The sequence below is a fragment of the Oreochromis aureus genome, linkage group 10 (genome assembly GCF_013358895.1).
Source record: "Oreochromis aureus strain Israel breed Guangdong linkage group 10, ZZ_aureus, whole genome shotgun sequence".
Taxonomy (NCBI): Eukaryota; Metazoa; Chordata; class Actinopteri; order Cichliformes; family Cichlidae; genus Oreochromis; species Oreochromis aureus.
Window position 1 is genome coordinate 9,481,161 of NC_052951.1, and position 24,646 is coordinate 9,505,806.

Genomic DNA, 24,646 nt, shown 5'->3' on the forward strand with positions numbered 1-24,646 from the left:
TAATCTGTCATGGGGAAAAAAAATGAAAACATAAGAAATGTACTGATTTCATAAATGTGCACACCTCTAAAACTAGTACATTATTGAAGCACCTTTTAATTTAATCGTGGCATTCAGTTTTCTTGAGTACACACTTGTCATCAGTTAGAGACTCTCGTTAACCTCGCATAAAGTTCAACTGTCCTAATAGGATTTTCCTGACATTTACTCAATCTGAGCCTATACTATGGACTAGTGTTGCCATACTGACGCCTATTCTGACAAAGGAAAAACATCCATGCCTGCCTACAATTTGCAACAACATACACAAAGTGTCCTAAATGCTTGTGGGAAAATGTGATACGGTCTGAATTTTTAACGTTTTGGCCACATACAGAACGTTTGGTGCTAAAACCACTCTATGCATTACCATACTTAAAGTGAAGCATGGTGGTGGCAGTATCATGCTTCGGGGCTGCTTTTCTTTAGCTGGAAACTTAAGCTTTAGTGGAGTGGACAGAATTCAAAACATTTCCACCACCAGTCACAAGAAACCCTTCAAGTTTCTTGCAGACAGCTGATGATGAGCAATTTTAACTTTCAACATGACAATGACCCCATGCATCCAAATCAAGAAGACTGAATGCTGTGAATAATTTCAAAGGTGTTTCAATAAAGTATTAAAGGTGTGCACATTTATGCAACCAGCTCATTATGCTGATTTGTTTCTTCAATTGAATTGTGCAGGTTATAGGTCACAATAAAAGGTACAAAAAGTTGATAATTATTTATTGTGGTTTTAATTCTTATTTCTCAGATCCTTGACATTTTAACTAGGGTGAGTATGCTATTTATATCCACTGTACTTATAATAAGTATTCTTTATCTTTTAACAGTTACAGTATAAGAGGTCACGAAAATTTTCTGCAGCCATGCTACATCTTCACTTAGGATTTTAAAAAAAAGAGATAATAAAATGTTGTAGAAAAAATAGAGATTCCTCTATTTAGAAACACAGGCATAAGCAGAAACTGCAGCACATCATTGCAGGTCCCGCTGCTAACACTCAGTCTAATATTAACATAATATTGTTGTGTTGTCACCTTGCAAGCAATTTTGATAAATGGTAACTTTAAATGGAAAATTCAACATGAGAGTATGAGTAGAATTACTGATGGCACAGTGTCCTGGGGGGAGGAGGGGGTCAGGACAGCAGAATAGTAGTGCACAGCATGTATGTGTTTCAGCTTTTTCATGAGCAATACCTGTTGGGATGTGAAGTTGGAAGCATGAACTGAAACTCTACTATACATGTGTTGTCCTTCAGTTGTCGATGCTGAACACTGTTGAGCTCGTAGGCTATGTATGCTCTCCGAACGTACACCTGACATTATTGAAGACAGGCAATGCTGGTCAGATATATGAAGTGCTTGTAAAGTTTGTTCAACTTAAATTCAGACAAACTGATTAATAAACAAAACTTATTCCTCTCACCTCGAGGGCAGCCATCCTGACTACCTGATTACTGTGGTAGAAGAAGTTGGGGAGAACGTCAAATATGGATGTCTCTGAAAGGATCAGTTTCTAGAGAAAAAAATAACAAAGAAAAAAAAAAAACAAGAATAATTTTACACCTTGAACATTTTGTCTATTGTTTTGAAATACATGCACAGCCACAACTACTGCTCTTGCCCTTTAATGCTCACCTGCAGGTTCTCAATGCAGAACTGGTGCCCATACATATCAATGGCAGAGAGGAAGATTGACTCCACCTGGTTGTGTCGTAGCTCATAAGAGGGAAGGTGGGAAGCTATCAACACCTGAAAGAATAAGATAAATGTGCTCCTTCAGGTATAGCTTAATTATGCTTTCCTTTACATTTTCTGACAGTGTCAACCTTTACACAGTTTCAGCTACACACTTTCTTCTGTTAATGTGTCACATGTTTTACTTAAATTTATTTTTAATTTATCTTATAAGAAATTTTCTCTCTCACACATTTTAGAGCATATAGTGACATCTGGTGGGAAAATACTCCACATTGCTCATGACTTGAGCTTAAAGTGTGGTAGTGTGTTACATTTATAGTTGTGTTGGTGTTTCTGTATTGCTCAGCCAACACAGGTGATTCTAAGCTTTGATATTGCACTTCGACAAATAGTTATTTTTAATAAAACAGCAAAGAGCAAAGACTTCTCTCTACACAGACTGTCAGAGATGTATGGATGAATATTAGTTATTGGATTACTAAAATGAGCAAGCTAGATACAATTACAAACTATGACATTTTGTTTCATACTGTGTTTTTAGAGAGCACATTACTGCTCAACAGAACTATCACAGAATTTGAGGCCCATGTTGCTGCAAAGTATAGCAATATTACCTGGAAGGTGCATGTCAGGCTACGCCAGAGGTTAAAAAAAACAAACAAAAAACCCCCCAAAACACAGTCCTACCAATTAGCCATTACCCGAGCCAATCCACAGCCTCTGTCAATTCAAAAGTAGTACCACACAAGCTTTTCAGCTAAACAGGCTTTTAGATCATTTTTTTTTTCAACCAACTTCTTTTCATTTCCAAATAGTACTTCTTTATTGCTGTACAGTTTTGTTTTGTTTTTTTACATTTTGTTTTTTCATTGTAATATGTCTGTCAACCAAGATTAGGAGTTCAATTCTGACCTGCCGAGCACGCAGCGCCACCTTTGCATTGGTTGTCTTGCTGAGCTGGGTGAGTTCAGTCAAAATGGCCATCAATTCATCTGTTAGTGTTGGATCACGACCACAGAGCTGGTCCTACACGGAGAAGAAGAGGAGGAAGAAGAATGTGATGAAGGCATGACTGTTGAAAATCACTTTTTCATAGAGATTTTTAAATCAGTAAGAATGGATACTTACAATCAGCATAGTAACCAGTAGGTTCTTCTTGGTGACTTGAGCATGGGAAAAGATATAATTGAGCACATTGGCCATGTCACCCTTGTTTTCCTCACGCAGTGCAAAGACACACTTATCGTAGTGTCCTGTTAACACATAGATAAGAGCGTTGGGAAAAACTGGACAGGAAACTTGAGGTTTAAGAGCACCATCAAGTGGTGAGAATATGCTAATGCAATTTTTCTGCTATCCAAGCAAGAAAGTGTCAAGTCACTGTTTCTCACCATTCTGAAACTGGATCTCTACTTTTAGATATTGTCTAAGCAAGTCCATCACGACGGCCTTCATGTGACCTCTGATGCCGCTGCGGTACCTGTTAGACACAAAAACATTCTGGTCTTACAAGAAAAATGTATGCTGTTGTGCTGATAAAGCACACAGACAAATAATTCACTTTAAAGCCTAGGATTAAAACTTGATGATATTCACATAAAGAGCATGTTTCTCACTTCTGCACCAGCTGAACAATGCTTTGAGTGTTCATAAAGAAGACTTCTCTCTCTGATTTCTTGTTAAGAGTAGCAGCATGGCTGTCCAGTATGTTTGCAATCTGGAAACAAAGGAAGAAACAATAAGCATTTAATCCCACCAGCAGTGGAGACTGATAAGCATTTAATCCCTTTGGCACTGACAACACGTTCCTTAACAAGTGTGTGTTACAGGCTATGTAAAGAAATTTAAAAGGTACGTGAGATTCTGGACCACAAATCTATTTATCACTCACACGTCCTCACCTAGATATGGTACTTTCATTCTGCATTCTTAGAAAAACATGAAGCCACTGGGTTTATTGTTTTCAAAATACATTTTAAAAATGGTCACAAGAAAGTGGGCTGTAAGTATATTAGAAGGAACTCATGTATGAAGAGCTGATAAGGTATGTGTAGTAAGAAATATGTGGTTCATGCGCAAGTGTTTGTGATGCACCTGCTGGCTGGGGAACTGGCAAAGCACAGAAGTTATGTTGCTGGCATACTGAGCCATCTCCTTCTTGATGGCCTTCTCCACAGCAGGGGGGATGCGACCTGAAACACTCGTCATGATGTCTTGAAGCTCCAACAGTGGTAAAGAAGGATCGCGCATGGTTTTCATTAACCTTTCCACCCATTCTTTCAACTAGGAGAGACACAAGAAGTGTGTGTTTGTCAGAAACTGTTCAAGACTGAGCAAAGTAATGCTGGTGTACACACTGGTGTACATGAATTCTTACCTTAGCACTGAAGAAAGGCTCAGGAAGACAATAGCCATTCATCATGTGAACAAGATGACCCAGTGTGTTATGGAAAACTCTGTGCAGCTTCTCTCCTCTCAAAGCTACTGCCTGGATAGAAGGCAGGGTCCCTGTGTAGAGCTCAGCCTGTGAGACAATACAAATACTGATTACTAATATGTCACTGGATTTTTAGAAATACATCATAGTGTCAATAGTGTGTTCTAGTAGGAGGTAGAGGTTATAGTGTGAAATAAGCAATTCTTAATCCACTGCTTAGTTTATCCTTTGCTTACTTTTTGTGTTACGTTTATATATTTTTTTAATTTATTCAATTTTGGTAATTTTACAATTTCTTGGGAACTCTACTGCTGTTTTGCTCTTTGCTTTACCATATGGGTGCAATAAAGACTCATGATGATGGTGAGCTCAACCTCATTTGGTTTGCTATGGCAGATAATGATGTGTAATTATAATACAATGGTAGAGCAGAGAAATGCTTATAGGCTGGATATTTGTGTGTGTGTGTGTGTGTGTGTGTGTGTGTGTGTGTGTGTGTGTGTGTGTGTGTGTGTGTGTGTGTGTGTGTGTGTGTGTCTGGGGGTTGTTCAGGTATGGCTTGTAGAAAGCAAGCAGATGTGTGGGTGACGTATCTATTCGTCTTAGTTTGAGACGCTTGTGCTGGAGTTTAACATCCGTTAGTTTTAATTGTCTGTCTGTCTGTCTCTTCTTGCACATTGGTTCCCCTGATATAGCTTAACATTCAACTCCATAAAGCGATTAATCATTAAACGCAACACATGCATATTCAAACTAATACTCAGAGTGTTGCCAAGATACCTACTAAGATATTTTTCATGGCCAAATGACATCAAAGCTAAAACCAATGTTCTAATTTAATCTGATGTAAAAAAAAAAAAAAAAAAAAAAAAAAATTATATATATATATTTTTTTTTTACATTAACCGTCATTTTGCATTATTCAAAATCTTACTTGCTACACAGCAAATACTGTATCTGTGACAACAATAATCTGGAATTATGACACATAAAGTACCTGCTGCACTCTGCTTGGGTCATCCAGTTGCAACTTGGCAATGACACAGCCAGGCTCCAATGCTGCTCCAGCTCTCTTCACATAGTGAATACAACCAGACTCTGCTGCAGTGAGAGTCATGACCATCTTCATCACCTGTTTATTTGCAAATAAACATAATGTATATTTACAGATTCCATCTTTATAGTGGACTGCACACAACTAACCATTAAACTAATGTACCTCTATTTCAGCGTAGCACTGGCCAGCAAACACATGCCCGCCATCCTCAATAGTGTACTGAATGAGTTTGCCTGCTGAAGGAGACCGCAGCAGCGAGGGATCGTTTTCCTTCTCAAAAACACATGTCTTGTTCCCAATTGTGATGCGATACCTGCCAACAAAAAAAACAAAACCAGAAATTTTAAGATTTCAGTGTCATGTTTTATGTGAAGATCTTAAAGGAATAAAGTATTTTTATTCATTTAAGATTACAATAACAATAAGAGTAAGAATATTTGCAGTTTTTTTTGTTTTTTAAAATAGTTTTCCTGTGGTAAACTTACAGTTAAAATAGTAACAATTCTTTCATACAGTTCATTGTTTTGTTTACCTGTCCACCTCTTCTTTCATGTACGTAGTGTAGCTGCTTCCATCATATGACAGCAAAAGACCTCCATCACTGAGCCGATGGACATCCACCTCAGCACAAGAATTGTTCATGATGACCACATAGGAGTTGGGAGACTGACGAGTCACTGTCAGAACGTACTTAGTACCTTCATAGATCAGCTCCACATCCACAGTGTTGAGCAGCGTGTGTGCTGGTAGCACCTGACCCCTGGTCAGAGAGTACAGTGTCTCATGTTATCTATTCAAAATGCTGTTTTTTTGTTTTTTTTTAAATGATGGTTTCTACTGTGGCTTACAACAGATTACAATGTAGCATACGGCACTGTGCAAAAGTCTTGAGCCACCCCTCACGGTCTTGAGCAATAGTTTTTCAGGCTTTCTGAAAGTCTTTCAAAGTTCTTCTTTGGACTTTTTCACTCATTTTGAGTCAAGTCCTCGTCTCTGACTGTTTTCATAGGATCCCCCCCCCCCCATTTGTTTGTTTACATATTTAATCAGTAAACAACCAGTAACGCTTCTACACATAAGAAACAGTTTAGCAAAGAAACAAGTTCAAATTGTATCTCTGTTGTTAGCAGCCCATCTCAAAAACAAATGATCTGTTCCCATTTCTTTAGCCAAATCTATGAAAAATACCAATAATGTGCAGTGTGCCCTTAAAAAAAACAATGAAGAAACTGGACAAATGGTGAGCCTAAAACAGTTATATATATTAAACATCAAATGATCCTCTACAGTTCTCTGAAGCCTCATCAGAAAGTGTCTCAACATTGCGCTGATCCCAAAGACACTGTCAAAGCGGTGAAACCATATCTGGATAGAAAATGCACACAGCGGTACACCTTTAGTCATTGACTATTATCTCAACAGAGAATGGAACAAGTCTGGAGAACTATTCCAAGAAATGAAAAGAAAGCTTGCCTCAGTGTGGGCAAGCTGTGTTGAAGACTAAAGGTAGTCATACCAAATATTCACTTTCAAGCTCATTGGAATAATTTTTTGCCTTATATACTGCATTCCTATGTATGTTTACACATTTCAATAAATCACTGCACACATTTCCCAAATGCCTAGCAATATATAAAGGACTGAGGCTAGAGAATTTGTGCAGTAGTGTATTTGACCACATATTATTTGAATTATATTTTTACCTTTCCAGAGAGTGCAAAAAGTTGGAAACACTGTTCCTGAGATTGACATCTGCCACATGCAGAGCACCGCTCACAATTCCCAGCATGGTATCAGGACGCTCCGCCTGCATGTAAATTACACTTTACAACTTACACAAAAACAGTCATGCATTACAGGCTGTGGATATCAGGAGGATAAACCAAATAGACTATCATCCCAACATTTGGCTTTATTGTGGTTTTAGTGCAGACACTAAAATATGGGTCAAACATTAAATAACCTGTCATTACAGTTAAGAACATCCAGTGGCAACAGCTGCATAATCTCCATATACCTGCATCTTCTCTGAGATAAGTCTGTCCAGCCAGCCTGTGTCGATACTATTGTGCTGGAAGCTTTCCGTCTCCAGCAGCTTAATGAGGTACTCCACTGTTGTCCTGAAGTCACCCCTAATAGACAGCTCCTTAAGCGCAACCACCATGTTTCTAAAAGAAGCCATAACCTCTGATTAAACATTGTACAGAAATAATCCATATTGGTAAGTGTATATAATAAAATACAGTAAAAATAAAAAGAGCAATGTTTCTTAATTCTGAGTATACTCACGAGATAGCTTCTTCACGATTCTCTCCCCATGAGAAGCAGTGCCCAAACTGGGAGTCAGCAAACTCATGCAGCCCTCCAGCCGCTGCAACGCTGAAGTAGCCCCACACATTCTTATTGCTGCGGAAATTCAGCTCTTGCACGGTTCCAGAGCTTGGCTTGAAACCCTGCAATCACACACCATAAACACAGTGATGCAAACTGGACATTCAAACAGTAGTAATAATAGTACTTGTTGTTTAAAAAAAAAAATAAAAGGAAGACTGAAAAGTAATATCAGTCACACAACAACGTCAGCAGATATATATCGTTGGGTAACCATTGGCTGGAAAACTTTTGCACAGCAGGAATTAGTAAATCTTACCTCATCTGGGTTCTCACTGGTGATACGAGCAGCAATGACATGGCCCCGAGGGGAAGGGGCAGTGGACAGAGCCTCAAAATCAATGGGAGAGTCCCCCCAGGGCTGAACGCCATAAAGCATTCTAATGTCTTTGATCCGATGAAGAGGAATACCCATAGCAATCTAAAAAAAAAAAAAAAAAAAAGGAAGGGTATTAATGTAACACGTTTATACTGGTGATCATAAACTAGCATGGAAAACTGAGAACAGTCTGACTAAATAGCATATATTAGACCATGATTACCTTTCCCCCCCCATTTTTTAAATAAAGAACCCCCAAAAGATTTCTTTGTCATGCCTATTTGAAGCTTATCAATCCACCTTTCAAGGCAACGAAGATAATGAGCACTGAATCAGATAGTGTGTCCCTCCCATAGTAGCGCCCAATCAGCTTGACTAAAATGCCCTCGCAGCCCTTCAGCTTCATTGCCGCTGACCTATTTACACACAATCCTAAACACTGCAGAGAAGACCACGTGACCCATCGCTGCTACAACTCCGTGATCTGCTTCAGTGTTTCTGCACATTGCACATTTGCCGTTGGTTCCCATAGCAACCAGAGGCCCCATCAGAGCATCGACCGTGGTGAAGCATGCTAATTTTTAGAGTCTGTGACTGTCCTGTAGTGGACAATGTGTATGATGTAACTGTGAGCTACTGAATAAGTGAGACCAACCTGCAGCTGGGCAGCAGGCAAGTTGACATCAGCCACCATCTCAGTGCACGGGTGTTCCACCTGTAGACGAGGGTTGAGCTCCAGGAAATAGAAGCTGCCATCCTGGCTGTAGAGGTACTCAACTGTACCAGCACTTACATAACCCACCATCTTAGCCAGCTTCACCGCACACTGAGAGGCAAGAACAATTCAGGTTAATTCAAGCTTGAAATTTTTTGGTACTGATTTATCAGCTATGTGCAAGTGATGCTATACCTTTTCCATATCCTCAAACACATCAGAAGTGGCGATGGTAGCAGGAGCCTCTTCTATAATTTTCTGGTGTCGTCGCTGCACAGAACAGTCTCTGCCAAACAGGGAAATGGCATTGCCATACTGATCAGCCAAAATCTGAACCTCCAAGTGACGGGCATGCTTGGCTAGCTGCATGACAAAAATGGGTGATCCTGGGACTTCTGCCTGGACCTAGAAAAGATAAAATATATTCTTGAAATCATAGAATACATAAAATACCACCGTACCAAAAAGCAGGAAAAGCTGTAAATGTTAAATTACCTGTCTGAACAGGTTAGGGAAGTCATCAGCAGAGTTGACTTTACGGATCCCTTTTCCTCCACCACCTTCTGAGGCCTTCACCATTATAGGGTAGCCAATTTTCTCTGCAGCCTTGTGATAGAAAGAGATGTTAGAAAGCGTGCATGCAACACTCATTTTCCATTATACACTTTTAGGTGAATTGCTTACTTTCATGCCATGCTCTACATCCTGGACGCAGCCAAGCTCATACAAGTCGTGAGGAACGTTGACGACCTTCTTCTTTTGGTTATTCTCTGGCCAGTCCACTGTCAGACCTGAAAAAGAAGATCCCAAAATGTATTCAGCATAGAAACTTTTCAGTGTCACTGTGCATCGTTAATATTTTATTTCATCTGAAATGTTAGGAATGTTGACCAGCTACAATATTCAGAGACCAGAATCTATGACCTACCTGTTCCGCTCCAGGGCATTGTTGGAATTCCAGCTGTCTGAGCCACGATGGAGGAAGCAATCTTATCTCCAAGAGCCCACATAGCCTGACTTGGTGGACCTAAGAAAAGAGAGAAGAATTTTAACACTTTACTCTTAAATTACTCTGGCAAATGAAGAACAGGTGATGGTCAAAGTGACCCTCACTCCTCACCCATGAAAGCAATGCCATGCTTTTGAAGGAGCTCTGGGAGTTTAGGGTTTTCTGAGGCATGCCCCCATCCAGCCCACACTGCCTATAATAAATAAAACAATACAACACCAGATGACAAAAAAAACAAGCAAACAAAAAAAGGTAATTACAGTAGAAACTACTGAAAAATATTCTGGTGATACCTGAACTGGTATGCGTTTAGCAATGTCTAGAATGAGCTCAACATTGGCATAGTTGTTGTTATTAGTCCCCCCGGGTACAGGCACATAATGATCTGCCATCTTGATGTACTCTGTAAAGCACAAAAAAGATAGAAAAAAAATAACTGTAAGATGACAAAATATGAACAATTATTCTCAGTCCTGTCTACAATACCAAAAAAGCCAGTCAAATTAGCTATAACATAGTTAAAATGTAACCAAAATGTGTGAAATAACATTCCATATTGTCTGATGAATTACTTAAGGACAAAAGCTCAGGATCATAAAGTCAATATACCGGTCTCAAAAATCTCAAAAAACATTTGCTGAAGTTGGTAGCACATACAATGAGTCTACTGTTTGGGGAAACCTAACTTTAGCTCACCTGCATTGGCCTTCAGGTCTTCTGGGGTCACCATGACGACAAAACGGATTGCCCTTTCATTGCGAAACATTTCATAGGCCCAGCGGCGGATGGAGCGCATGCATTTCACTGCTGCAATGCCATTGTTGGCAATGAGCACCTGGAAAAGCAGAACATCAGTTCAGTCACCATTGTTAACATAGTCTAATCACAATACAGCAGAAAAGTTATGGAATGCAAATACAGTGAATTATTTCACTGACATAATATCACAATTTGAATCTTTTCATGCTTTTTGTTATTATTGTAAAGTTTGTAAATGATATTGACATTATCGTCCATATATGACAAAGTTTATTTTAATCACAGGCAGAATTTCTTACCTTTTCAATGACCCTGTTACCACCAAAGCGTGTGACAAATTCAGCAGGAGAAGCAACAGTGAAGTCCCTCTGGAGGTCAATACGCCTGCGATCTCGTCCTTGTTTCACCAGGTGCAGGCCTGACATGCTTGATCTGTTTGAATAAAAAACAAAGAATATAAATATAATGTCCCTTTGATTTTATGGCTTCTGGATAAGTTGGTGAAATGGTCAGAATGTCTAACCATTAATAAAAATCTATGACAACAGTAGGAAAATAACAACAACAACAAAAAACAAACAAACCTAGAAACAAAATAATGGAGGAAATTGTTAAAAAGAGTAGAACTTATTGTTCAAACACGTTTACATGTTGGGGCAAGTGCTTCCAACAGAAACTGCAGAGCTCTGTAAATCAAAGCTCCACCCAAAGAGGAAGAATTGAGACAGTTGGGTACTATGGGGGGAGGAACGTGACAGGGTGTGACAGAGCCTGGGCCGTTTAGCTGGCTGGTTTCTATATGGCATGACACTGGATGGTTGCATCACTGCAAAGATCTTGGCGTGGAACAACTCTATCCAGATGTGGAAGAGACTGTGTGTGGGTGGAGGGGTATAACCCCCGTTCATCCAGTATTTCCAGTTCTGACAACGGCATTATCTCCCAGTATCTTTCGGTTTACCCTCATTCAAACTGATCAAATCAAAACCAGTCACAAAAGTAAACTTGCTGATTATGGTCAGCATGCAAGAAATAATAATAATTTTGTCCCAAGTGTTTTTGCAAACAATTATACTTAGAGGTCAAGTACACATAAAAAGACACATGCACTGTTTTTTCAAGACGTTTTAAACTTATATTTAAAAGGAAAACTTTTAAATGACAAAACACAGGAGATCAGGGAGTCCAGTAGAAAAAAAAACACGGGATTGGCAGAGAGGCTAAAAACTACTATCATGAATAGCTCCTTTCAAAAGCTGGTTTGGGAATTACTGTCTGTAAAAAAAAGAAAAAAAATTGGACCACTTTCCCAAAAAAAACATTCTGAAGTCGAGATTCCTGCTCTTCAGGACAACCTCACACAGTGAGGGCACAGAGACTTTTTGGTAGAGTGCAACTAGAGAAACTGCATTTTTCACATGTTGCTCAAAGGGTTACATAGCCAAGGAAAAGTACATAATCTAAGCAGAGCATGCTCCGTGTCATTTTGGACGACAGATGTTGGCTAGTTTCACAAACACAGCACAGAAAGTTGCAGGATCCCTATCCGTATCAATCATTTGCTATATATAGCTATTAGAAGGACATTTACAAATGATTGAATAAAATATATATTTCTGTTGCATTACCGTTTAGAAGCCGGACAGACAAGTCAGGATTAGAGTCTAACCTTAAATTGTGCATGGGACCGTCGATGTGGTCGAAGCCCATTTCATAGGTGCTGTCCGAACTCCCAGAAGATGGAGACAAGGAGCGAGTCTCCTTCTCATCTAGCTGCAAGTCCACCTTCCCTTGGTTTTCATCCTCTGAGTTCTCCTCTGACACAGATCCCACAATGAAGTGAGAGTGCAATTCCGCAACAGCCGGAATCTTCTTGGCAGCGCCGTCCTGTTGTGCCATGGTTGGGCGACAGGAGCAGGCTCCAAATACTGACAAGAAGCGGAACAGTGGTTGCAGCAGTTATAAAGGAGCCACAGAGTACAGTGTGACACAGATTGCTTTGGCTGGAACACAAGGTTGTTTGTCATTATTGCAAAAGGGGGTTACATGAACTTAAGTTTCTTGATAGTGCAATTGATATTGCATCATTTTTGTCCACACTCTAGAAAAAAATGCCACTTTATGATGTGCCAAACAGTTGCTTAGAATAAAATGTTAATAACAAAATATTAAACAATAACACCTGAATGTAATGAGTGCTATATTGTCACCAGCTATCATATAGACAGAACCAGTGAAGCATTATTTAGGCAGATAGCCATATGATGAAATTTGCTATTTGCCAGAGTTGCACTGTAATCATCAGTATGTACACTTTGCACCTGCTATTTAAAAGAGTGGACAAAAGAAAAACAATAAAGACAAATGCTTGATTAAAACTGCTGTTTTTCCTCAAAACCCTAGCATCGGCTACAGTAGTACTGACCTTCGCTTTCTTCTCCCCCTTGTTAATTTACCATGAAGGCTCGAAACAATGTCAATTAACAACCACGTGCGGAAACGATAAGACGTTACTTAACTGCCATGTTGCTGTCACCCTACCTGTGCGGTTGCTGCAACTATTTAACAAAACCCACCTGTCAGAGCAAATGGAAAGAGTAGACTGTTGGGTAAGGCACACCTTACCTATCGATAAGCGCTTGCGGGACCAGAAAAACAAGCCGAACACCGCAAACAGGCACGCTGTAAAAGTGAGCCAGGGGAACATCACGAAATGATAGCTGTGTTTAGCTTGTTAAAACACTCATATTTCTGTTTTCCGGAATTAACATTATTTAATGACATAACTTTAGCTCTGGAACCGCTTTCTAGAAAAAGAAAAAGGAAAAAGACAAGAACTAACATTGAGTCGACTAGTTAAGGTTACCTGTCCGTGAAAGCTAGCTTCATTACCCAGCAAGCCCAGATAAGCTGAGACGCAAGTGCTAATAACGCTAGCTTACCGGCAGGCGCTAATACAATTATAATTCCACTGTAACGGCACTAATACAATAGTACGGACTGTACTGTACTGGCTACCGTACTGTACTGTACTGCAGTGTGAGTGAAAACCTGCGTGCAGACGCGGAAATAAAAGATAAACACCTACAGGTAGGCTAGCGACTCACCGGTGGAGATAAACCGACACGTAATCCTGAAAAAAAAGTTGGATTAAAAAGATCGATAAATTAATTGTATCTGCCAGACATCTCTCTTCCGAGTGATGATGAAAACATCACATCATGATGAGGTCACACATCCCCATCAGATGCTTTAACAGCAGAGAGTGGGGTGATGTGATGATGCGCAGCCAGGTTACTCCTGGGCATTGACCTCTGACAGCAGCTTCCGCTATAGAACTAGTTTAGATAGAAATGATAACACACAAGACCCAAAACATTAGCGACTTCAGTATTCCTAGGTATTCAGGCTGTGTATCCATTCTTCCGCTTATAAGGGAATTACGTAGAAAACAGAATAGATGTTGTATGTTAGACGTTATATAAAACTTATAAATTAATTATAAGTTATAATTATGTGTAAATAAAATAAAAAAGCAAAAGAAAACGGTGGAGTCAAAATAACCACAGCTGCTAATCCAGCTGAAATCAAACAAAAAGCTTTTTTAACATCCATCCAGGGTGCTCGATAGCATATCTACTGCAGTCTTATGACTAAAAATATATGAACAGTCAAAATGAAAAAAGAAAATAAATCATGTTTTCTGTTTTTGTTTGGTTTTTGCTCTGTCCACTCAATATAATAATGTCTTAATAATTAAATATCAGTAGAGTAAACGTTTAATCCTTACAGTCTATTTTAGCTAGATCTATGCTGATTCCGTTCGCAACGCTCCAATCAAATTGCAGTTAATCTATGTGGGCGTGTTTAGGATAGGGACACACCCGGAAGAGGCGGTGCTTGAACATGTGCTGTCAACGAATGTATACAGCAACAGTAGCAGAACTGGGCATTGAGTGTGCTGAATCAGTTAAAATGACTTGCTTCACCATCTTTATAATGTAAATTGTTTCAATACTGGTCTGTTTCCTTGACTTGTCTTGTATGTGATAATTTCTTTCAATAAAGGTTCGGAAAAAAGGTGTGCTGAATCTGTGTTGAGGACACAGTTTCACGGTTGCAGGTCTTTGTTGTGCTGAGCGTGCTGAAGTATGCTGTGAGCCCACTAAGATCAGACGACATTTAACAAGTCTGTTGTACACTACTTTCACGACGGGTACTTTGAGGACTACGTGTGTAAACTGAGAATGTCAAAAATTAAGAAAAAAAAATGCATCCAGTGTACAGTATATTACAGATGTTTACTCATCAGTTCAGTGCAGGCAAGTAGAGTGTATAGACTGCAGACGATGCAGTCAACGGAAGATTTATTTCATATCCCGTTTCGCTCACGTTGGCTGTGTCGTTTGAAAGCTGACAATCTGGCCTGTCTCCATTCAAACTGGTTTCGGGACACGGGCAAAATCTCAAAACCTCACTTCTAATACCAGATGAGAAGCAATCAGAATTGATCGTATTCAAAAAAAGGGAATTGAATTCAATGATTATTTGCGTGAAACTGTTTTACAAAGACAGTTCTTCAAAGTAATGTTCATACTTAATGTGACGAATTAAAAATTATTTTTTATTTTTTACCGTATTTGTTTGCGTGTAGGACAGATGGATAGCCACGTCAAAAACGCTTAAAATTTTGTCTATTCATGTGTAGACAGTAAAAGCTTGCTGACGTTTCTGATGATGTAGAAGTGTAAATGCTGGTCGTCGGGTTAAGAGTCCGAAAACTAATCCATCCAAAAGACTGAAAGAATGAAATCAAATTAGAATATACCAGTGTTGAATTAGTCTACACCACCTTAACCCAATTGTTAAAATAAAACAGGATACGCGTGATAAACTATGAAAGTTTACCTTAGTGAAATAACCAGTTTACATCAAATAATTAAGAGGAAAATATATTATTATTGCACTTTTATTCCACTAGGTGGCTTCAGAGGCCTTGATTTGCAGCCACCACTCACAGACCAAAGTGGTTGTGAATTTATGGGATTTCAGCGGAAGTAACTTTTACCTTTCTATTTCTCAACTTTAACATAAAGATACATGCCAAAAGTGTAATTTACATTAACAAAAGCTTTTAAATGGTTTCCATGTTAAGTGAATGATTGCTATTTTAAGGCCAACTCATCTATTTAAGCCATCTGTATTAACATTTTTATTTTAGCTCATAGTGATGATAAGGATTGATTTAAAAATCCAATCACCTGTATTGCCTTCTCTTGGCAAGGTGATGTTGAAAACCTGAAGTATTTGTAAGTTCTTTTAGCTCATTAGCACACTGTGAAGTGTGAAATAGCTGCTTCCTTCCCAGTGTCCATTTACTTTGGTCCTTTTCAGAGTAGGTCAGCACAGGCCTCCAGAAACTTGATATCTCAGTGGACTGTTGTATATTTTAACATAGCCAAATAATTCTTTTACGTATTAGTAGAATTAATTAATGTAATACTAAACATGCAAGTGACAGGACTAAATATTGACACTATCACAATCACTTTCTTTTTTCTTTCTGTGCTTTAATAACTTAGGTTTGCAGAAAAAAGAAGCTCCAAACATTCACTAGCACACAAATGTATTAAGAAGACTTAAGTATTGCATTTTTTTTAAAGTCTCAAGACAACTAGTGACAGCATTTATTTTGCCAGTGTGCCACAGCAAACCTCAGAGTAAAAACAGTGTGAATCATCTTGTTTGAATACACAGTCTACATTTGTTTGTATAGGTGTGTCCTACACGGATATGACCTTTTTTACACTGTCCCAGTATGATTTAGTGTCTTCAAATTTGTGGTTCAACTTTGTGTGAATGACTGTCACTTTACAAATAGTGTCACTGTCCAGCTAATCTTTGTTCACATTATTGAGCTAACAGATGACATAGACCTTTATCCATTATAAATTTGCAGATGTTTTATGACTATTGTAATGATGTGTGCAGACAGATGTAAAATATGCAGGCAGTAAAATGAGGGCCCGCAGTTAAAGCTCCAATTTAAAATCTGCCTCGTCTCTTGTCTTGCCAGTGTTTGTTCCTGGAAGGTTGTGGGGGTTGGATGGGGAGAGCAAGAGTGCCAAGATGTGTTGCCCCAAGAATTTGTTTAGAATTAAAACCGTAAGCTCAAGAGCTCCCCTATTCTTCTAATGCATTTTGCTGTGACTTAAAATAGAAGATAAAAAAATGTCTATAAGGTCCAATAGAGAGAAAAAAAATAAGGAAAGAAAATCCCCTCTTAAATCAATATTAAATATCCTTGCATTTAAGAACAGTGATATAAGACACCACATCCTGTCACGTTTGTTGTTGTTGTTGTTTTTTTTACGAAATGTAGGGTTGCAATGCACAACAACTCACCAAAAGATGACCACCCCCCACCACCACCACCAAAAAAAACCAACAAAACAAATTAAGCAAAATTAACATTAGATGAATCACTCAATCATCACAGATTAGAACAACATCTTTATGTAAATTGTGAAAACACACACACACACAATATACTTGCAGAATTCCATACAAAACATAACATCTCCTGGAGATTTCTTAAGTGCTGGTTTAAAAGAAGATAAACAAAAAGTCCTGAGTTTTTTCAAGCTCACTGCACATTTTTGGTATATCAGAATGTGAAAGTGTGAAACATGTCAAATAGTCACTTTTCTCATTTATTATTGGCATATTTAATTGTTAAAATATAAAACATAAAACATTCTGAAAAAAAAAAGGCTTCATTTAGTCACTTTCTTGTGAAAAGAATGCAAGAGAAAAACTATTTACACATTTACATAGAATAAAGTGGTAAAAAATGTGTTTTTATTTATGCACATTACATCATATCATCCTCTAAAGAATTCCACTCCGGGCACTGACTTTTGCATAGCAACTTTTTCTGGGAATTCCACTGAGTAGCTTTTAGTAGAATCAAATTTGTTTATTTGTTGTTGTAGGACTGTCAGTAAGTAGTGACTTGGTGTTTTTGCAAACCAGAAGACATAACCTAAATTCTGTTAAAGAATTATAACGGCTTTAAAAAAATATTTATTATAACTATATTTATTTTAATTAATAAATTAAACATGCATATCCAAGGCTAGTATAATATGCTGGGTGTCTTTGGACCGCCAAGTCTGTCTTTATTAAGTTTATGATAATATGATCAATTTAAAAATAAGCAAAAATATAGACTTTCTGCCAAAACATTGTCACATGATTGTCATACGTGACTTCACAAACATGTCCGTGTCTCATCACAATTTCCACTATGTTTGATTAAAACTCCTAAAACTTGTAGGACAGTCTATTATGGAGGATTCGGTTTATTAGGTCTTATGACTAGATAGCTGTTATTGTCAAACACCACAGTTGACTCTCTGCTCCCAGATTTAAACAGCTCAGATTGTAAATATGATCTACCAGGCAGTCTGGACGTTAGAAGATTATGGCTTGAGGTCATCGATGTGGGAATCTGATGAGGGCTGAATCGCACCCATGGTCGAGAGTTGCTGTAATGTCGGTTTCTGGAGTGCGATGAGGTTGCAGTGCAGAACGGAAGAGCTGGTGTGACTGAACCTGGCGCTGCCATGTAGCAGTATGGATATGAGAAAAGTCCTCCATGGGGTGATGGTGAAATCCCCTGCATTAAAAAGTAGAGTTGTTAAGATTTGTAGTATAGATCTTGTCATCTTTCTTTATATAAACAGCTCTGTAAAATTAAGCATTACTAACAGAAAACATCAATTTCATGTAGATGTGATTTGCTTTGGCTTTGACTCATGTTATGGAGGAAATCCAAAGCATTAGCAAAGGAAGTCAGTAAGGGTAATCAATGCAGTCCCATTAAGCAACAAGAGGATTCACACCTATGCTTTACTTTACACTGACAATGACACACTATAAAGACCTCTAAGCCATTCATAAAGGATTCACACAGGCTTATAATGAAGTACCACTATTCATGTTAAACATTCCAGCTATTGTTTTACTTTATTCAGTAGTTGTTTAATGAAAAACTAGACTTTCATTGTTTTCATATTGTATGTATTCATTTAATCCTTTTGGTTCAACACATAACACACCAAGTAGTGATCAAAGATTTTTCTGTTTTTTAGTGGAAAATCAGTTTACCATGAACCTTTGTTCCAGAGCTATAAAGATTATAACATGAAGGCTTGTAGGATTGCACCAACAGTATGACAAAACATAAAGTAAGATCTAAAAGTCTGTTCTTCAAATTACAAACAGAGCTTGCTATGAAACATATTGGCACGAAACATTTGGCTTATTTCAGCTTTACTCACTGAGAGTTTCACTGTGAAAATTCTGCAGCTGCTCAATGTGAAGTCCTTTGTTAGTGCTCAAAGACTTTAAAGATGCTACTGAAGTTCAGTAACTGTTACTGCTGTATACGGCACTTACAATGCCTCTTAAATGAATGGATGAAAATATGTTCAATAGCTTAATATAGTGAACCTGAGGAAGCGTACCTGAGATGCCAGCATTTGCTGTGACAGTTGACGTTTGAACGGAGCTGAAGAGGTGATGCGTTCAGAAAAAAGGCTTCCATTTCTTAATCCATTTATACCAGATGAAGTGGGAAACATATTCTCCATACCCATATTGGAAAAAACCTCTGGCTTCATTGATACCTGTCCAGATTGAAATGACAAAGGTGTCCCAAGCCTACTAGAGAATTGGCTGTGTGCACTTGAGAAATCCAAAGTGGGTTGCTGACCAGCACTGAAGGATGATGCACTCCATGACTGTAACATCATAGGCACGACCCCATCTTTGATTTCACTCATATGCTCTTCTGACCCCATACCTATAGAATATCTATCACGTGAAGCGCTGCTTGATGTTCTTGCTTTTGTTCCATCCTGATTGTTCTTTCTGAGATCGCACTTGTTCCACAGTATCTCTTCACTTCTCAGACTTAAAGCCAATGTCTGTTCGTTCCTGGAGCAGCTGCCTTCAGCATTGCAGTCATCTAGTGGATCAACGTCTGAATCACTGACAACATTGGTCTCATCTGTGAGGAAAAAACAAACAGTTCTGAAAGAGAACAAACATTTTGAACCATGAAGAAAACACTGTCAGACACTGTGTCATGGAATACTTTGCAGTCAAATTGAATGGGCCATCATATTATTAACGCATGTGCTTTTGAAACACAGTTTAAAATGCTTTGTTAATTTTGCATCAAATAATTTTTTTTTTTAAGTAAAAACAAAAGCAGATGCCAAAACTACAAACAGCAATTATTGGCTTAAGAATATGTCATGTTTACTTTAAAAGGAAACACATATACTAAAAAACAAAAGAAAAATATATGCAAGCTGTTTTGGTGTAGTGACTATGCAGTAGATTTTAAGTTAGGTCAACAGTGGCTGCCTAATAACATAATGAACTCTAAATGAACCCACCTTGACAAGTTGATGTGGACATCAGAGGGCTGCTCATTAGTTGTGGGGAATAAAAAGGCTCACTGGTACTGGGCTGCTCATAGGAATCATCAGAATCAGCAAAGTCCTGGTCTGCTTTGCTTTGGTTTCCATTCAGTGAAGAAATGTTTAACTGTTTATTTCTGGGGATCACAAATCAAGATTGCATGAGACCATGCACATATGGCCGAAAGATGTATTCTGCTTTCAAAACGTATACCTTTTTTCGCGTCTCCCATTTCCTGTATCTCTGAACCCTTTGGCAAAGGGATTGTTGTCAATTTTTAGTTGTGTAATCTTGATGGAAAAGAAGGAAAGATCTGCAGATTAATCAATCCAAAGTTCATTGTGCAGTGACAAATAGACACAACATTGTTACACACTGTATTATCCATACAGACATTTGTCATTTGTGTATGAGGAGCTGAAAGATGATGTTACCTTTTCATTTTGATAAGCAGTGACAGCGATGAACTCTGTCTCTGGGAAAACATAAGTCCGGAAGGTGCTATATGGAAGCTTCATTATGTCATTCGCCTTCACAATATGAAATCTGGGTTGGTACTTGTGCATGGAATTCAAAATTGTCTGCAAATTAGAAAAAATAGAGTTGGAATTAATGGTATTTGGGTAATTAATTACTACAACTACAACCATAATAAAAGCTTTAAAGCATTGCACCCAGTCACCCAGCATAACCATGAGTAATGAGCAACAAAAGCAACTTTTCAGTGAGTGTTACTTACAAACCCATGTTTGTCAGACATGTTATTGGTGAGCTTGAGTTTATGAAAGGCAACAGGCTTGCTCATCCACTGCTCTCCTTTAGACGGACTGTCCGGGTGGATGTACATGCGCTTTGGCATCTCCGGGTCAGCTTTTCCAGCCACCATCCAGCGGGAGTTGTGAAACTTGTAGCGACAGTCGTCGACAGCGACAATGTCCATCAGCAAGATGTACTTGGCTGTTTCATTCAGCCCTTCTACTTGCACTTTGAAAGGGGGAAACATCCTCCTGATAGTTAATGAAGAAAAAAGAAATTGTTGTATATTTAATAATTAACAGTGTCATTTTTGTTTTTTCCTCTCTTTTTTCTCATAGAGCTTCTATTTGTCTATGGAGGTCGCCTTTTCTGACATTTTTTAAACTTCCGATCATAAGCAAAACTAGATTATTCGCTGTTTCTTTCCCATTAAAGCGTGAACATAGCCTGTAAAAGCGCACATAAATGCTATTTACAATAAAGCTACATTTTAAACGACAAAGACACTACACAAAATTCTCAGTAGGCTACTTGACTGCGCATTGCACTTGCCTTCCTGACTTTGTGATAACCATCTCAGTTCCTATTTTGTGAAATTCACTCCACAAGTTCTTTGATTCCAGCGTAACTTTCGGGTCCTCGTCCAACCATTCTTCTGGCTCAAGTCTCTTCAAGGAACGTTGCTGAACGGCCTCGTTTTGGCACCCCAGACCTGCGTGCAGCCCCGCGTCAGAGGGTGTCTGCTCTGACAGAGACTTGGAGAAGGACGCGACGTCCGGAAAAGTCGGCGCGGCGGGAAAAGAAGGCTGTGCGCTGGTAAGGAAGGCTGATAAGGACAAGGCACCGGGTCCGCGAATTTGGAAAGGATAATAAGCCATGGGAGCAACGGCGCAAACTGCATTTCTCAGCACAGCATCCGATAAGAAAAGTCCCAGCCAGCCCGCGCAGGTTGAAGGCGCATGGCGTACATCCAAACAGCAACTCCGATTTTAAAAGTTTATGAATTGTGTGGCATGATTGGTCTTACGAGGGAATGCAAAATTCCCCACTCTTAAAATACTGAGACAGGGGTAAGAATCCGCTTGTAAATCGCAAACGGGGAGAGAGCAGCTGTGCACGCTGTGACTGCACAAGCTTGTTGAAAACAACTGGCACCGAGGATGAGAACAGAGGGAGGGAAAGAGACTGTGTTTGCGCTGTCACACGTCTGTTTTCCCTTGCACATGGTACACTAACGAGCCAAATATTTTCGACAGGGCTTCGTTAAGCGTAGCTTACCAATTACCAAACACGTATAATGATAATAATAATAACAATAACAACAATAATAACAATGATAATAATAATAATAATAATAATAATAATAATAATAATAATGTAAAAATGTTCAAATAATCTATGATATGTCAAAAAAAATTGAAAATTACAAACCAGTGTGTGTTACTGATAACAGAAATCAAATGAATACATCATTTACGCAGTTCAGGATGTCTGAAGTCACTTTACCTTCTTGAATAAACTAGTTACGAGACAGGAAAGCTCGAAAGTGGAAGTGATTCACTCACAAATGATGGATGACACACATAGTAAATGGCAATAACTTGAAATCTTAACCATAAAAGAGTTTAAAGAGACAGAAAGTTTTGCCAGAGCCCCACCAGAGACGAACGTGAATGAAACATTCTTTTAGCAAGAGCTTTTTAGCATATGGCATATAAACAAACAATTTTGCGTCTTGAGTCAAACTGCAATTTGGAAACAATCCCCCCCCCACACACACACACACAAAGAGAGAAACAGATTCCAAACGTGATTGTTCAAAAGTTGTAGAATAAAGCCCTCAACTTTAAATCTTAAAACACACGTTAAAGTACTGTCTGGTGTGTTTTACTTTATTGAATTTATTGAATCAGCAGTCTAGTCCCACCTACAAGCCAGTGGACACTATTTCAGTGATGAGGATGTACACATCCTGGACAGGGAGGAATGCTTTGAGCGGGGATTCAAGGAGGTCATTTAAATGAAAAGGGAAAGACCATCTCTAAATCAAGGAGGGGGCCTAAGGGTACATCTTTCTCCATCTTGCAATGCTGTGATTGCAGTCATTACCCAACTCTCTGTGAATGGTACTCATGGGCGTTGATCAATGGTCACTGATCAGTGATCAGTGGTCTTTGATCAGTAGTTTTTGATCAGTGATCAATGGTCTTTGATCAGTGGTTGTTGATCAATGGTCATGACAATTTCCATATTATAGAGGAAAGAAGATATTTGCTTTCAGTTAAAATTATTTCAAAGGGGTACAAAACCACAGAGGCATGTTCATCTTAAAGAGGTTCACTCTTCAAGACACACAGCACCAACTCTGTCCAGTAAGCTAGGTCTTCCCTAATCTTGTGGTTTAGCAGCATGAAATTAGCTTTGTGCAGGTCAAAGAAGGAGAGGGTAATTTGTATACCTGGGGAAGTAAAAAGTTACAGGGACTCAGCTAAAAGGATCAGAGCAGGTTGAAGTCCGGGATACATTAGGTCGAGGGCGTTGCCTCAGACTTAGAGTAATTAATCTCGTAAACTGGAAATTCACCAAAGGATGTAACCAACTGTCCCAATAATAGAATCCTCAAGGTGGCTTAAATAAGGCAGAACATTTTCCATAGAGATGTTATGTATCATTGAAGCTACCTCTATGCAATCACAAACAAGTAAATTGTAATGTTTTAGGGTGCACAGTGGGCCTGGAGCCATGACCCACCATGATTCAGGACACTTCAGGCCAGCTGTGATGAGTGGAGTAAGACGGAGAGATGCAAGGCCTTTCAGTCCTGTCAAATGATTTCTTGGTGTCGAAAGAGATTCTTGGATTGTACCTAAATCTGTTTTTTCTTTTAATTTGCAGAAAAGTGTACAGAAAAGAATAGAACAGAAGAGAATAATGATAATGAGACAATAATGATAAACTGTTCTGTAAGATACAGGTTTGTGCTGGATTTCTCAGCAATTAAAAAACAAAGGCCACCACAGAGGATTTGAAAATCCACTCTGAGAAGAGGAAAAACTAAATGTTGACAGTGTCTTTTAGTTGAATACAGCATTTTCTGAGATCCATCCATTCAGAATACACAACAGATATGAGGCCAGTCTGTCATAGGTCTAAAACAGAGAGAAAAACAACCATTCACACTCACATTCACACCTATGGGCAATTTAGAATCGCCAATTAATGTAGCTCTACAAACTGCTTGTCTTTGGACTGTGGGTGGAAGGCAGAGTACCCAGAGAGAAACTATGCAAAGTAGCGAAGAGAACATGCAAACTCCACAAGAAACAGCAGATGGTGTATTCAAATCCAGGACCTTCTTGCTGTGTGGCTTATTTTGGTTTACTAGAAACTTGATGCAGTTTTCAACTATCTCCTAGTTTGGGAGCCTTAAGTGTTGATAAGCCCAGAAAAACTGATGATTCCTCTTTTTATGTGGGATGGAGGCTCTTCCCAAAATCTACCGTCATACCAAAATCTATCTTAATCAGGCTGAAAATACAAATCAAGTCCCACTGGTTATTGATATGGTTTATATAACATAGGATTTGTGTGACGTATAATGTGAATGACTTGTGAATATACCCACTTACTTCTGACACAGACACTTTGTAAACCTAATGCCGCAGTAATTAATTTTAGGTTGCATTAACCCATTTACAGGGGTGCTTCAAGCACAGACTTTGAGCATCTCAGATTCCAACTTAATCCAATGATCTTAAACTAGAGACACAAACAGCTTTAAAGAGAGGCCAAGTTATTGTTTTTGCTGTAGGGGCTATAAATGTTTTTAGCCCAAATTTAATCAAAGCCTAACAGACGTATGCTAACAGACAACTATTTTAGTCTCACGAACTTCTACATCAAAGTGGCAGTAGCTGCGAAATTTCTAATGGGCACTATAAAAAAAGCTTGTTCATTCAA

General features: G+C 38.7%; 2 protein-coding genes across 5 annotated transcripts in view; both read right to left on the reverse strand.

The window, feature by feature from the left end:
* Positions 1-13,731, reverse strand: part of acaca (acetyl-CoA carboxylase alpha) — a 31,555-nt gene extending 17,824 nt beyond the window's left edge. For 3 of the 4 annotated variants that reach the window (XM_031730688.2, XM_031730687.2, XM_031730686.2), the window contains exons 1-27: positions 13,543-13,731; positions 12,105-12,363; positions 10,735-10,867; positions 10,373-10,511; positions 9,970-10,079; positions 9,788-9,869; positions 9,596-9,694; positions 9,352-9,458; positions 9,163-9,273; positions 8,863-9,072; positions 8,608-8,778; positions 7,893-8,054; positions 7,532-7,695; positions 7,260-7,410; positions 6,946-7,049; positions 5,775-6,002; positions 5,405-5,555; positions 5,183-5,317; positions 4,126-4,272; positions 3,843-4,031; positions 3,365-3,465; positions 3,140-3,228; positions 2,877-3,001; positions 2,661-2,774; positions 1,686-1,799; positions 1,474-1,563; positions 1,245-1,363 (exon numbers count right to left, since the gene is read on the reverse strand). In XM_031730688.2, the coding sequence (XP_031586548.1) occupies positions 1,245-1,363; positions 1,474-1,563; positions 1,686-1,799; positions 2,661-2,774; positions 2,877-3,001; positions 3,140-3,228; positions 3,365-3,465; positions 3,843-4,031; positions 4,126-4,272; positions 5,183-5,317; positions 5,405-5,555; positions 5,775-6,002; positions 6,946-7,049; positions 7,260-7,410; positions 7,532-7,695; positions 7,893-8,054; positions 8,608-8,778; positions 8,863-9,072; positions 9,163-9,273; positions 9,352-9,458; positions 9,596-9,694; positions 9,788-9,869; positions 9,970-10,079; positions 10,373-10,511; positions 10,735-10,867; positions 12,105-12,334 (3,575 nt within the window). In that variant the 5' untranslated portion in view covers positions 12,335-12,363; positions 13,543-13,731. Of the gene's footprint in view, positions 1-1,244; positions 1,364-1,473; positions 1,564-1,685; positions 1,800-2,660; positions 2,775-2,876; positions 3,002-3,139; positions 3,229-3,364; positions 3,466-3,842; positions 4,032-4,125; positions 4,273-5,182; positions 5,318-5,404; positions 5,556-5,774; positions 6,003-6,945; positions 7,050-7,259; positions 7,411-7,531; positions 7,696-7,892; positions 8,055-8,607; positions 8,779-8,862; positions 9,073-9,162; positions 9,274-9,351; positions 9,459-9,595; positions 9,695-9,787; positions 9,870-9,969; positions 10,080-10,372; positions 10,512-10,734; positions 10,868-12,104; positions 12,364-12,860; positions 12,976-13,542 lie in introns of those variants that run through there. The other variant, XM_039618242.1, reaches the window with a different exon arrangement.
* Positions 13,732-17,007: 3,276 nt separating this feature from the next.
* On the reverse strand, positions 17,008-21,755 carry LOC116313100 (T-box transcription factor TBX3-like). Its single transcript, XM_039618718.1, has 7 exons — positions 21,239-21,755; positions 20,670-20,937; positions 20,365-20,511; positions 20,144-20,220; positions 19,906-20,066; positions 18,967-19,511; positions 17,008-18,116 (listed from the first exon to the last, which is right to left on the reverse strand). The coding sequence occupies exons 1-7, from the start codon at positions 21,562-21,564 to the stop codon at positions 17,784-17,786; spliced, it is 1,857 nt and encodes a 618-aa protein (XP_039474652.1). The 5' UTR covers positions 21,565-21,755; the 3' UTR covers positions 17,008-17,783.
* Positions 21,756-24,646: the final 2,891 nt, after the last annotated feature.

Excerpts from the sequence above, each read along its gene's own strand:
- LOC116313100 (XM_039618718.1), bottom strand. The coding sequence starts at position 21,564 with ATGGCTTATTATCCTTTCCAAATTCGCGGACCCGGTGCCTTGTCCTTA. Across the intron at positions 20,221-20,364 it reads CTGCTTATCAAAATGAAAAG|ATTACACAACTAAAAATTGA; the intron begins GTAACATCATCT and ends TTTTCCATCAAG. Across the intron at positions 19,512-19,905 it reads GTCCACATCAACTTGTCAAG|ATGAGACCAATGTTGTCAGT; the intron begins GTGGGTTCATTT and ends TTTTCCTCACAG.